Below are 12,716 nucleotides of genomic sequence, written 5' to 3' on the forward strand. Positions count from 1 at the left end.
CAGTTCTTTCAGAGGAACCTAGTGGTTTTGCTAATGGGTTTTCAAAAAAAAATATTTCTGGTTTTATGAACAGGGTGGGCCATCTGATGATTTTGTATCGTGATTGATCTTGAAGAAGTCCACAATCTTTTAAGTGCATCTGAGAGATCATGACCAAATGTCCTATTTTTGTCTGTATATAAATATATCCATGTATTTTTCAGTTGGCAGGAAGCTTTTAACATGTTAGAGCAATGGACAAATGAGTAAGTAAAGAGTATGATATTAAAAGTGTGTTGATATTAAAAGCAAAATAAGGCAATGCATCTGAATGCAAGAAAGGTCAAATACCAGTAAAAAAAAGGTCAAAATTCCCACTGTGGTTGGTATTCACATAAACACACTCAGTTGTCTTAGATGAATGAAAATAGTTTGGAGTAAATAGGATGTGTGTGAGTATATTAGGTCTTAAAGTGACAGCAGCCTAACATACCTCCTGCTTCTGTGTCATAAATAGTAATCAAACCACAGTAGAAAAGGAGAAAAAACAAATTTCATTTACCCTTGTCATCCATAGGTCTAAAGAACTAATCAAAGAAGCCATTCTTGACAATGACTTCATGAAGAACCTGGAGCTGTCTCAGATTCAGGAGATTGTGGACTGCATGTACCCTGTGGAGTATGATAAAGAAAGTTGTATCATCAAAGAAGGCGACGTGGGCTCCCTGGTCTATGTAATGGAAGGTAAGCCTTTTCAAATTATTCTTGCTGTTTACTCTACTGTGATTTACAACTGTAACAGATGTTATACAGACAGGCCATTAAACCTCAAGAGGCTTTGCAATTGCATTACATTGATTTTTACCTCAGATAAGGAGTATTCTTTGGCAAAACCTGGTGTGTTGCTTAACTTTGGATACTGAAAATTTCATGGCCATAAATAATTTGTATAAGACATGAAACTGCATTATTTAAAAAAATATATATATTATATCTTTTTTTTTTTAATAATGTTTGTTCCCATTTAACATTATTTAGATTAAATATTTACCAGTAAATTGGATGAATTCAGTTAAAGGCCCAGTTTACGTCATTTCACCCTACATAAAAAGTTTTATTTTTTTATTTTTATTTATTTTTATTTTTTTGCAGAGATGCCATTGAAAAACTTTTGGGTTCCTTAAATAACCTTTCTGTGAACATTTTTTAAATGGGTAAAGAACATTTGAATTAACTTTTATTTTTTCTCTCGCCATAAAGAACATTTTGTGCTTTTTTTCTTCTCTGTGTAGATTAATTACCACTTGGATGTAAATGTCCCCATCATTGTATAAATTAAATTTTAAGGCCATAAAATTAGTAATACTTCTCACTGGTATTTTTTTTATAGAATTTATTAAATTAATGACTGTTATGAAAGGAAATGCTCCATGTAGTAACTCACAAATCACTTTTTTTTCTGTATAGAGCAGCAGTGGATACCCCAGCACATTTTTGTTGTCACTCTAGTTTACAACCAAGCAACATGAAAACAGAACCACATTTAGTCTTCTAAAATAGGGCTGGTGCTGTTTGAACACTGGCTTAGAACTGAACTTGACGAGTAATAACCGTAGCCTTATTTAATGCACTTCCAAATTAGCTTTTCATCTCCAGGCGGCTGGTTTGAATGGTGAGTTTTATGGTCACCTTGGATCTTTTAACAGACATAACATAGATCACCTTCTTCTTTTATCATGTTATATTTCCTTGTGGTCTGCTGCTGGTTCTGCTGCAGTGCTATACAAGTTCTTTCTAATGCTGTTTGTGACATAAAATCTCCTGTTTTGTTGACCATAAATGAAAGTCATTTTAGATGTATTCACATCTTATTTAAGCCATCAGCTGTCCGTGTATTTGGTTTTAGACGCCACAGGGTTTTTTTAATGCACGGCCCCCCTTGGTGCTGCAGCGGTCTCTAAAAGCATTTAAAAGTTCACTTATATAGCCTGTCTGAAAAATAGTCTGAAGTTGATTGTGAACCTTGTGAAAAAAATTTATTGGTCTCCAGTTGCAATTCAAAAATGTATACTGTTAAAAAGATGGTTTCTAGTCTTAAAGATGTCTCCTGAGATGGTTTCTCCTGAGTGTCTGCATGTCCACTCTTAAAAATAAAGTTTCCAAAAGGGGGTTTGTACAGCAATTCCATAGAAGAACCATTTTGGTCAACAGTTATTTAAGATATTTTTATGTGGTTTTGTGGAATGGAAAGTTTTCATGGATTTTAAAGGTTCTTCGTTGGTGCTTGAGTAGAACTATCCTGTGAACAGCTATGAATAGGCTTTCAAGTGAGGCAGATGTACCATTCTGATAAGTAGAGCCACTCACTCTGGTGTTTTTTTTCACAGCACTGCACCCATGAAACATTGTCTCTCCATGTCTCTCCAAACTAACCCCTGCCAGTCACCACAGGAGGCATGCTCTTTAGCTTCAAACCTTTCAGTCTGCTTCCAGTTATGCACACTCGATAGGAGGCTCACCTCCTCCTGTTGAATTGTTGTAGCTGTAGAATATGTCTTGGTAATTGCCTCTGGCGACAGAGATGCTAATTTCCTCTAATTTATTGCCTTGCCCTTGTGTCCGCCATCTCATTTGATTCCAAACCCCCTAAGACTAACTGTGGTCCTTTTCATGAAAGTATTTAGTAAGCATTTTTGGCAATAATGTGTATGCCCTTATATGAATTTAGATGAACTGAATGGGAGTGAATGTGTCATTTTAAATGTAGAAATAGTTCACCCAAAAATGAAAATTTGCTGAAAATGATTTTGTCTTCAGACCATCCAAAATGTAGATGAATCAGAACAGATTTGGAGAAATGTAGCGTTACATCACTTGCTCACCAATGGATCAATGCAGTGAATGGGTGCCGTTAGAATGAGAGTCCAAACAACTGACAAAAACATCATCGTAATCCCCAAGTAATCCACTCCAATCCGTCAATTAATGTCTTGTGAAGCATAAAGTTGTGTATTTGTAAGAAACAAATTCATCATTACAATGCTTTGAATTTCAAACCATTGTTTACAGCTAAAATATGAGTCCTCTGTACATAATATTGCTTACTCCAGTGAAAAGGTAATCTTGAATCAGGAGAGAAATATACATAGTTTACTAGGAAAACCAGTTCATGGATTATAGGCTTGTGTTTTGGGTAGAAGTAATGGTCTTAATTTAAAATGCCTTGATAAATTAGTTTCTTACAAATGCACAGCCTTTAGCTTCACAGGACGTAACTGATAGACTGGAATCATGTGGATTACTTGTGGATTATTGTGATGTTTTAACAGCTGTTTGGACTCTTATTCTGATGGCACCCATGCACTGCAGAGGATCCACTTGTTGAGCAAGTGATGTAATGCTGAATTTCTCCAAATCTGATTTGATGAAAATACAAACTCATCTAAATCTTGGATGGTCTGAGAATGAGTACATTTTCATCAAATTATCTATTCATTGAATATGCTCAGTTATAAGTATGCTCTTTTGTAAATTGATTTCCCCAAAAAGTGTAACTCTGTATCTTTAGTACTTTCAAAACTGCTTTGTTTGTTTGAACATCCTGACCAGCCTGGCAACAGTGACTTATTAACCAATAGCGTGAGTGTGGTTGGAACTGTCCGTCCAATAACAGGTGGGGAGAGTGTTTGTGAAACCTGTTTATAAACATGAACTACAGAAAAGCAGTTCACCTTTGGCTATAAAATACAATGGATTATTCAGTTCACACTGTCTTAGTGTCTTCCATCTCTTAATGTTTATTATTATGCTGGAGTAACTTCAGACAGACTACTTTGGTGCACAGCTGTCTGAATTTGAAGCAATTAAGTGCTTAAAGCAACAGGTTTTCTGGCAGGCAAGTGAAGGAATTAAATGTTAGGAATTTATTAATCTGCCAGCTGTTAATGAAAAATGCTTATACAGATTCCTTGTGCTCAGCTTCACTTATAAGATATTGGAGCAGAATTTAGCTGTATTGTCTGACAGAAGGATTTGTTTTTGTCTAATCAGTTTACTCATTCATTTGGGGGCTTGATGTTGGTGATATCAATTTGTGATACTCTATACAGTACTGTATGTGTGTCAAATTTGTTATCTCTTTGTATTGCAGGGTTCTGTTTTAGTGGTGAAGCAATAGGGAATTTTAATGGAGGCCACGGCTTGTGGAAAAAAGCTGTTTTTGTTTCTGGAAGTTTGTTTTCGTGGTTCTGCGGTGCTTTACAGAAGGCACCAGCTGAAAAATGTGGTGATCAGAGCATGAGGGCTTTCTGACTGCCCCCGTCCTGGATGTTGACTCATAAAGGTCCTGGAAGGGGGGCAGATTGCAGCTGATGATCTTCATGATCTTGCTTGGATCCTGTGCCATGGTGGATGTTATATACTTTTATAAAAAATATATATTTTTTGTAGTTTCCATTTCATCACTGTAGAAGTTTGAAATTAATACATAAAATAAAAAAAAAATAAAAAAAGTTATTGTTATCAGCCAAATATCTTCTGTCTTTAGAACATTCAGTTGTAAGTTCAAACTGCACCAAGACACTAGGTGTTTTACTTCCTTTCTATAAATGGATCCATTGTTGCATATTAGGCCAATAAGCGTCATGTTATCTGCAAATTTAAGAGGATTTCTTCAAGATACAGTCATTTGTGTAAAGAAGAGAAGTAGAGATGACAAACTATCTTCTCAATACTCCAGTATTGATAGTCATTGAGCTCTTTGTTAAGAATTTGTTAATGTCTTCCTGATGTTTCCTTACTTGGTGTGTATATATACTGTACATACATATATCATAATAGTCTGTATGTGAGCATGCTTAATCTTTAAAAGCCAACTCTTTTAGCTGACCCTTTTTGACAAAACACAATTGGAAATGGAAAAACCCATCGAGCAGATTGCTGGGGTTAAGTGAGTTGTGATAGGGAAAGGTTATGATCTCAGTAAATCTCCAGCCTGTGGCTCTCCTCTGCTGGAGTTGAACATGTGACCTTTGTGCAAGCAGATCAGATTAATAACCACAAACCTCAAAGTTTGACAGCAACACTATGGGTTTTGGTGACACACAGATTTATCAAAGCTTTTCCCTGAAGTCTTGCATTTCTCCTATTGCTTCTAAAAATACCTTTTTGACTTGGATATTGGTATTCATCCAGACAGGAAAATATATGTCAAATTTTTGTTTTTAGTTTTGTTTTTGTTTATTTTATTAATAATAATGACCTCCAATTTGACAGAAACATTATGGGTGTTGGTGACATACAGATATAGCAAAGCTTTAAACTCTTGCTTTTTTCCTGGTGTTGATATGGATTTCGATATGCATCCAGACAGAAAAATATATTTATAATTCATTTATTGTACACTGGAAGAAAAATGGCTTTTAAATAATTTTCACTCAGAAAATGCTAGTAAATTTCATAAATAACAATGAAGTGGCAAGTAACACATTGAATTAAACATAACATTAAGAAATTAGAAAGATTGAGGTAGTATTTTCTTGTAAAACACTCTACACTCTACTCAATAATCTTTGTTTTATTTATTGTGCCAGGTAAAAAATTTAAACACCTAAAATGCTTCATACATATAGTTATTTAAGGCCAAGCAGAACATTATGGGATTACTTTTTCTTAAAGTTTTGTTCCAAAGTGACTTTGAAACCCTGACTTGTTGAACTGATTTTTATTTGTGTTAGATCCACTTCCAGTAGTGGCTTTGACACAGATCTCATATTGTTGCAGACTTTCCCAGCCAATCAAAGTGGCAAAAATGAGCAAATCAATAACACTTTTAGTAAACTGATAACAAAATCACCACCACATTTTTTTCAGAAGAAGGAGAGTGTTTGGTTGCAGGCTCATCTGTGGGCCATCATTTGCAGTTTCATGTGTCACACACTAAAGCTTTTTTAGAATTCACCGATGATCTGCTAAGTCGAGCCAATGCTGGGTTATAAAACATGTTTAAGGATGACCATCAGTGACGTAAAATACCGACATAATTTTACGCAAGACTTCCTTTCCTGCTTACGTAGGGTGAGGCATTGGCAAGATTTGCAGCACGCAAGTTAGTTTGATCCAAACAGGAAAAGCCCCCCCTAATGCCCTCTAAAGACAGCAGAAGCGATGATGAAACAGAGCTATACTTAGCCATGTGAAATCCGAACACTGAGAGCATGACTTGTCACATTTACTTTTAGAAAGACGCAGATGCAGCGGATATCTGCTCTAGAAATCAGCAAGTAACAGTTTCTCCAGTCTTCTGCCAAACTGCCACAAACTGTCCCTGCATGCCAGTGCCGGTGGTTGCATAGCAACTCCACGAATGCTCACCCGCGGTAGTTAATTTACATCCGCATTAATATACTGTGCTCCACAAACCCAGTATGGGATATTGTGTAAGATTGTCTGAAGTTTCAGTCATGGGGAGCGCAATATGTGTTCGCAACTACAGTGCGAAAACATGTTAGTCATCTGGAAATCTGACTGTATATATGATGGATCTAATTCCAGGTAATGGGTTTTTACTGTGAAAATGCATAAAATGGCTCATTTATTTTTTGTCTTTAATTGATTTGTACAGTTCTTATGCAAATTGGTGCATGACGTGGCAAGAGTCTATAGTTTTCTCCATGGATAATAATAATAATAATAATAATAATAATACTAACTGACTTTAAATTCAGTCTGGCTCACACACAAAAATCATATGGCTAATCCACAAGTGAGCTATATTTTTAAAATGATAAGGAAATGGGATGAGGCATAAAGAATAAGAAGTCAGTCATTTAGTTATCCATGTAGGTTTCGGACAACCTGACCTGGACTGTCATGTTAAAAGAAATCAGTAGTTTCTAATGGTATAGGAAATATTCTTTATTAAAGGTGGGAGATTATTCCCACTCATGTTTTCCAAAACTGTACAGTATGACTTTCTTCTGTGGATAACTAAAGAAGAAGTAATTTAGGTTTGGAACAACATTCTATTTATTTTTAGGTAAACTATCCCTTTAAACTATCCCTTTTTTTCATCAGAACAGATTTGAAGACAATTAGCATTATGCCACTTGCTCACCAATAGATCCTTTGCAGTGAATGGGTGCTGTCAGAATGAGAGTCAGAAAAGATTATCAAAACATCACAATAATCCACAGGTAATCCATCTTTGTATGAAACAAATCTGTCATCAAGCCATTTTAACTTTAAACCGTTGCTTTTGTCCAAAATATGAGTCCATAATCATAAACCTTCCTCCTTTAAAAAGAATCCATCCTCTCACATCAAAGTTCACCTACATATTTGTTTACAACTGTTTTGGACTGTTTGTAAATGGTGCATAATCTGTGCATACTTCTCTCCTGATTCAGACCAGATGACTTTTCACTGGAGAAAACAAAATTATGGATAGAGTATTTTAATAATTTCTTACAAACATGCAGCTTTTCGACTTAAAAAAAAGTAAATTGATTGTATTGTGATGTTTTTATTAACTGTTTGGACTCCCATTCTGACGGCACCCATTCACTGAAGATGATCCATTCACCACTGATAAAAGCTGATAAAAACGAAACAATAATGTATTTAATGATACATTTTTACAAATTTGTCCCAATGAAGAGACAATCTCATCTACATCTTGGATGGTTTTCATTTTTTTAGGGAACAATTCCTTTAAACTCCTGAGCCTTCATTTCAATCTACTGAAGAAAGATCTTTTCAGTTAATACTTATTTTTTGCTCTTTCCTTTTTGTGCCACGATTCCAATGCAAATATGTTTATTACATGATTGAACAACCTCATTTAAAGTATTGCTTGTGCAAATTAACCACCCAGTTACATATATACTTTACAATACAACAATGGGTACACCACAATGTTATTGAATAAACAGTCAGTGATTAAACTAGATTCAGTGTCAGAGTGTAAAAGAAAAGTTAAATTTTCACGAACGAGGCCCAGTGATCTGTGTACACTGCTCTCATACTATTGAATTATTCAATAAGCCTATAACACGTTGATGATGAGCAGGAAACTGAACCTGGGGTGCTGCAGCAAAACAATTAATACACTTCCAAAACAGAGGAATTAGTTTTGAGAGACTTCTGGGTGAAGACTGTTATATAGATCTGGTTTAATGAAGTCATGCTTTTATTATGTGTTTAAAGTACATGACAGAATTTTGTAAAAGCGAAGTGGGTGGTGTTTGGCATTTGGTGCGAGTTGCTGTGTGGGAGTTGGATATTGCAGACTGGACTTTAGATTGCGGTTCTAGATCCAACCTCAGCATTTCATGCTCACGTTGACTCATAATTGGTCGGGCCAATGTGTGAGACCTCCCACTCAAGGATCAAGTGTCAATTAAAAAGACTTTGTCAACAGCAGGCACCACTAATACGAAGGTTAAATCCAAAGGCATGAACGTTTTGCAATGAAATGAAGGGTAAATCTAGCTTGAAGCTCTGCTATGGGTAAAGCCTTAGAGGGCTCAGCGAGGGCAGGCGGACTGGAACTGAAAGAATATTGCTTGTTTTAGTATTCAGAAGGATCCACTATCAATAATTTATTTTTATTTTTTTGTTGGATTAGGTGCTCATTGTGCTTGTAGACAGATGGTGCCAGTTTATTTCAGCTGTGGAATGGGTTTCTTTGAAACTTTGAAACCTTGAAACCAGACTAAGACATTTGACAGTCACTGACCTCTACTCATTCATGAACTAGTACAGTATGTGGCATAAACTGTTATAAAGAATTTATTCAGATGAAGTCTGACCTCGTCCAACTGTTAGACTGAAATGTTAAAGCACTGGAAGAAAGACATTTTGCGGCCACATTTATATTAACCTTTTGAATGCAGCTAATTATAGTTGTATTATTCATTCAAATGTCACAATGGTCACAAGCCTTTAATATAATTTGAACTTAATTTAATTTAGCAACAGCAAGACTATCATCTGAATTTTAAAGTTAGATAAATGAATAATTTGACCTTATGATATTATTTTTATTGTATTTTAGCATTCAAAGTGCAAAACATAAAAATAAACTGACTAAATTAATAATGTAAATGTTTTGTTGTAATAGCTTCAAATGCAGCTCATCAATCAGATTATACATGTTGTTTTTGCAGATTTTAAAGCTGTTTTTGCACTGATGCCAGACTCCTTCATTTGTTATGCATTTTTATCTATTTGTGTGCAAGTTCCAAAATGAAAAAGAAAAGAGAAAACAGTCAAACGTCATTTGCAAAGTATTAAATTCACTAGATTATCAAAAATATGCATTGCTACATGAATGTGAAACATAAAACTTTTTAAGACATTTGGCTCTTTTGTGTTTCAACAATCATAGAATAATTAACGCAGGGCCGGCCCTGACCAATTTGCTGCCCTAGGCAAGATTTTACCTGGCGCCCCATGCATCACAGCCCATTTCACCCTGTCATTGTGTTCATGATTTAGCATATATATATATATATATATATACACACACACACACACACACATTACAGCAGAACTGTTTCCAACACTCATAATAAATCATCATATTAGAATGATTTCTAAAGGATCATGTGATAGACCGGATGTCACATGTGACACTGAAGAATGGAGTAATGATGCTGAAAATTCAGCTTTGCATCACAGAAATAAGTGATAATTTAAAGTCACAATCACAATATTACAATTACAATATCACAATATTACATTTTTTTCTGTATTTTTGATCAAATAAATGCAGGCTTGATGAGCAGAAAAAACTTCTTTCAAAAACATTAAAAATAGTAATGTTTCCAAACTTTTGGCCTGTACTGTATCCCCCCAAAACTGCACAACTGTAGAGTAAAACATTAATAAAAAAGTGATAATAAAAAATGCGTCTTAAAACTGACATGATTGTACAAAATCACTCAGAACAACTGCTAACATTAAGTTTAAGGTAAAAATAACTGCCATGAAATTATAGTATCTTACTCCTATGCAATAAATTGTTCTTTCACTACATCTCTTTACCTCTGTCTTTATCCTCTGTCTTTATCCTCTTCTCTTCTTTTTGGCACTGTATCTATCGCAGACTATGCTCATTTATAATGTGTCATGTAAATTCGGCCTTCCGTCACAATCAGGAAACTTTCACCATGTCTAGAACTGGCGCGAGCTGCCAGGCCCGTTTCTACGAGCTGTGTGTTAAAGTGTAACTAAACCCCTGCTCAGAGCCTGACTCCACCCACTGACAATATTTGAAAAATGCTGAAAAGTGGGCAGATCACAGCGGAGATAGAGGGGACGAACCTAGGGCGGGGCTGAGCGAGTGCGGTGTGATCCTGAGACTCGCAGTGACGGATTGATTGACAGCTGCTGTCAGATACGCTAAAATGGAGAGTGACTGTAATGACGCACGTAGCTTTGCAACAGAGCGATTATTTGAATTAGAGGACTTTTCTCCCCCACTTTCACGTGAAGTGGAGGATGTCGAGGTGTCTGTTCATATAAATTCGAGCCGCTGGCTCAAACTGCGGTCTTAACTCCCTCACCGCGTCGGTTTTCAGCGCGAGCTATGTGGAGAAGCCCATTTCCACCTCCATTGTGTTGGAGAAGCAATCCCGTGTAAAATGCAGTTTGCACACTCGAGCTCTAGGCGGTCTTCCAGGCCAAGTGCATGCAACCACTGGCGCTTAATTTTAAAGTCTGCTGGAAAACTATGCAGTCCAGCAGTGCTGTCGCAACTAGCAACACACCTCCGTACCATCCTGACCACTGTACTAAATACAGATAAATCTACGCTAACTTGAAGATCTAAATAACTATATAATTGCTATGCTGACAGATGCTATAATAGTCTATTCTGGTCGTTACCAATACTCGCAATTCCAGCTCCTGACTCACTACAGTGATTTTGATGGTTTTATATTGCCAAGGGCGTGGTAGCTCGTAACAAGGGGCGTGGTGAGCTGGAAACTGCTTACGTCACCTGCCACCACTTACGTCACTTGCCACCACAACATCCAATAGGAAAAATCAACTGCAGTAGCCACCGTTCAACCTGAAGAGGGCAGCACTCACACATTTTTACACCATATATTGTAGAATTAAAACACTTTATACTCAAATGTCAAAAAAGTTACTCGAATCAATGAACAGCACTAATAAAGCCCCATTCTTATAGATCAGTAACTAAAAAAAGTTGGTTTAGGGTTTAGTTACTCTTTAACAAAAGCAGTGCTGTCTACATTGGATGCGGCGTCGGGCACGCTACACAACAAATTACCAACAACTGATCGCACGCGCTCTGTTTCTGACGCACTTCAAGCACTCGATGGGCGGGGGAAGATTGAAGAGCCGGACTTTTTTTTTTTTTTTTTTTTTTTTCTTTATTTGGTAGTATTTCGAATTAATGGTTTTTAAATAGTAGCCTATTATAAAAAAAATATGTAAAAAAAAAAAAAAAAAAAAAATTCACTCGTTTACTCATTCTGGCGCCCCTATGGATGAGTGGCGCCCTTAGCATTTGCCTATACCGCCTATGCCGCGGGCCGACCCTGAATTAACGCATTCTCATCCCAAGGCATCATATACTGACCCTTTTGACATTTCGTCAACATCCTACGCATATGGCACCCTCTAGCGTCAATATGAGACACAGATTATGGGTTAAGGTTAGGGTTAGGGTTAGACCGCTAGGAGGCGCCTTCTGGCCCATTTTTATCTGCGTGTAATATTGACGCTAAAGGGGGCCATGTGCGTAGGATGTTGACGAAATGTCAAAAGGGTCAGTATATGACGCCTTGGGATGAGAACGGTCTGAAATAATACATAGTCAGAGTGATATGAGTTAAAATGCAGATAAATTTTTAATTTTTGTTATTATTTTAAAAAGCCATGAACAGAACTACAGTAGATGCTCTAAATAAGAATATACTCTTATTATGAATAGTTCATAGCATAATAAAAACTTTAAGATGTTACGTTGTTATATTATAATGGCTTCAAATACAGCTCATAAATCAGATTTATAATATATTACATATGAAGAGTTTGGTTCCAAAACGTGATGGAAGCAATGAAATTAGTTTCCGCCAAAATCAGTATTGTTACTTGTTGGTATCGAAAAGTCAATTTTAAATTTTTATGCAAAATGTGATATTTGCAGAGTTATTAGGTCATGTTTTCTCCCTTTTTTTCCAAACCGCAACAAGAGCCATTGTTCCTTTTTTGCTAAATGCGATATATCCGCTCAACCAATCACAGCGCACCATTCCACACACTGTTATAAGTAACAACCAATCACAGTGCACCATTACACACACTCTAGACAGTAATGGCTGCGCTTTGAAAACGCATTTTAGTTTTTACTCGTTTAATTAGTACTTTGTGATCAACAAATAAAGGCTGCACCATAAATCACGTGATTGTCATCCGCATCTCGTCAGTGAAGCCGATTCTGTGATTAATAATACCGGTAAATCTCCATAACAGGCTTTTAGATGGAGCGACCTTTAATACACAGAGCCATAGATCAGTGACAAGCTACGCTATATCATTCATTAGATTAATCATATTAGATTATGAACTCGATATTGCGTAACTTGTCAGTGTTAGTGTTTTTATTAATGCTATTTATGTTCTCTTCTTAACTCTTCATATTGTCTTTACATATTTTCAGACTCATTAATTTGTTATGAATAATCGTATCTTTTGGTTTG

General features: G+C 36.1%; 1 protein-coding gene across 2 annotated transcripts in view; it reads left to right on the top strand.

Moving 5' to 3' along the window:
- Positions 1–12,716, top strand: part of LOC132122006 (cGMP-dependent protein kinase 1-like) — a 170,599-nt gene that overhangs the window by 17,701 nt on the left and 140,182 nt on the right. For both annotated transcript variants that reach the window (XM_059531801.1, XM_059531800.1), the window contains exon 2: positions 557–723. In XM_059531801.1, coding sequence (XP_059387784.1) covers positions 557–723 — 167 coding nt within the window. The remainder of the gene's footprint in view (positions 1–556; positions 724–12,716) is intronic.

This window comes from Carassius carassius, chromosome 40 (genome assembly GCF_963082965.1).
Source record: "Carassius carassius chromosome 40, fCarCar2.1, whole genome shotgun sequence".
Lineage (NCBI taxonomy): Eukaryota > Metazoa > Chordata > Actinopteri > Cypriniformes > Cyprinidae > Carassius > Carassius carassius.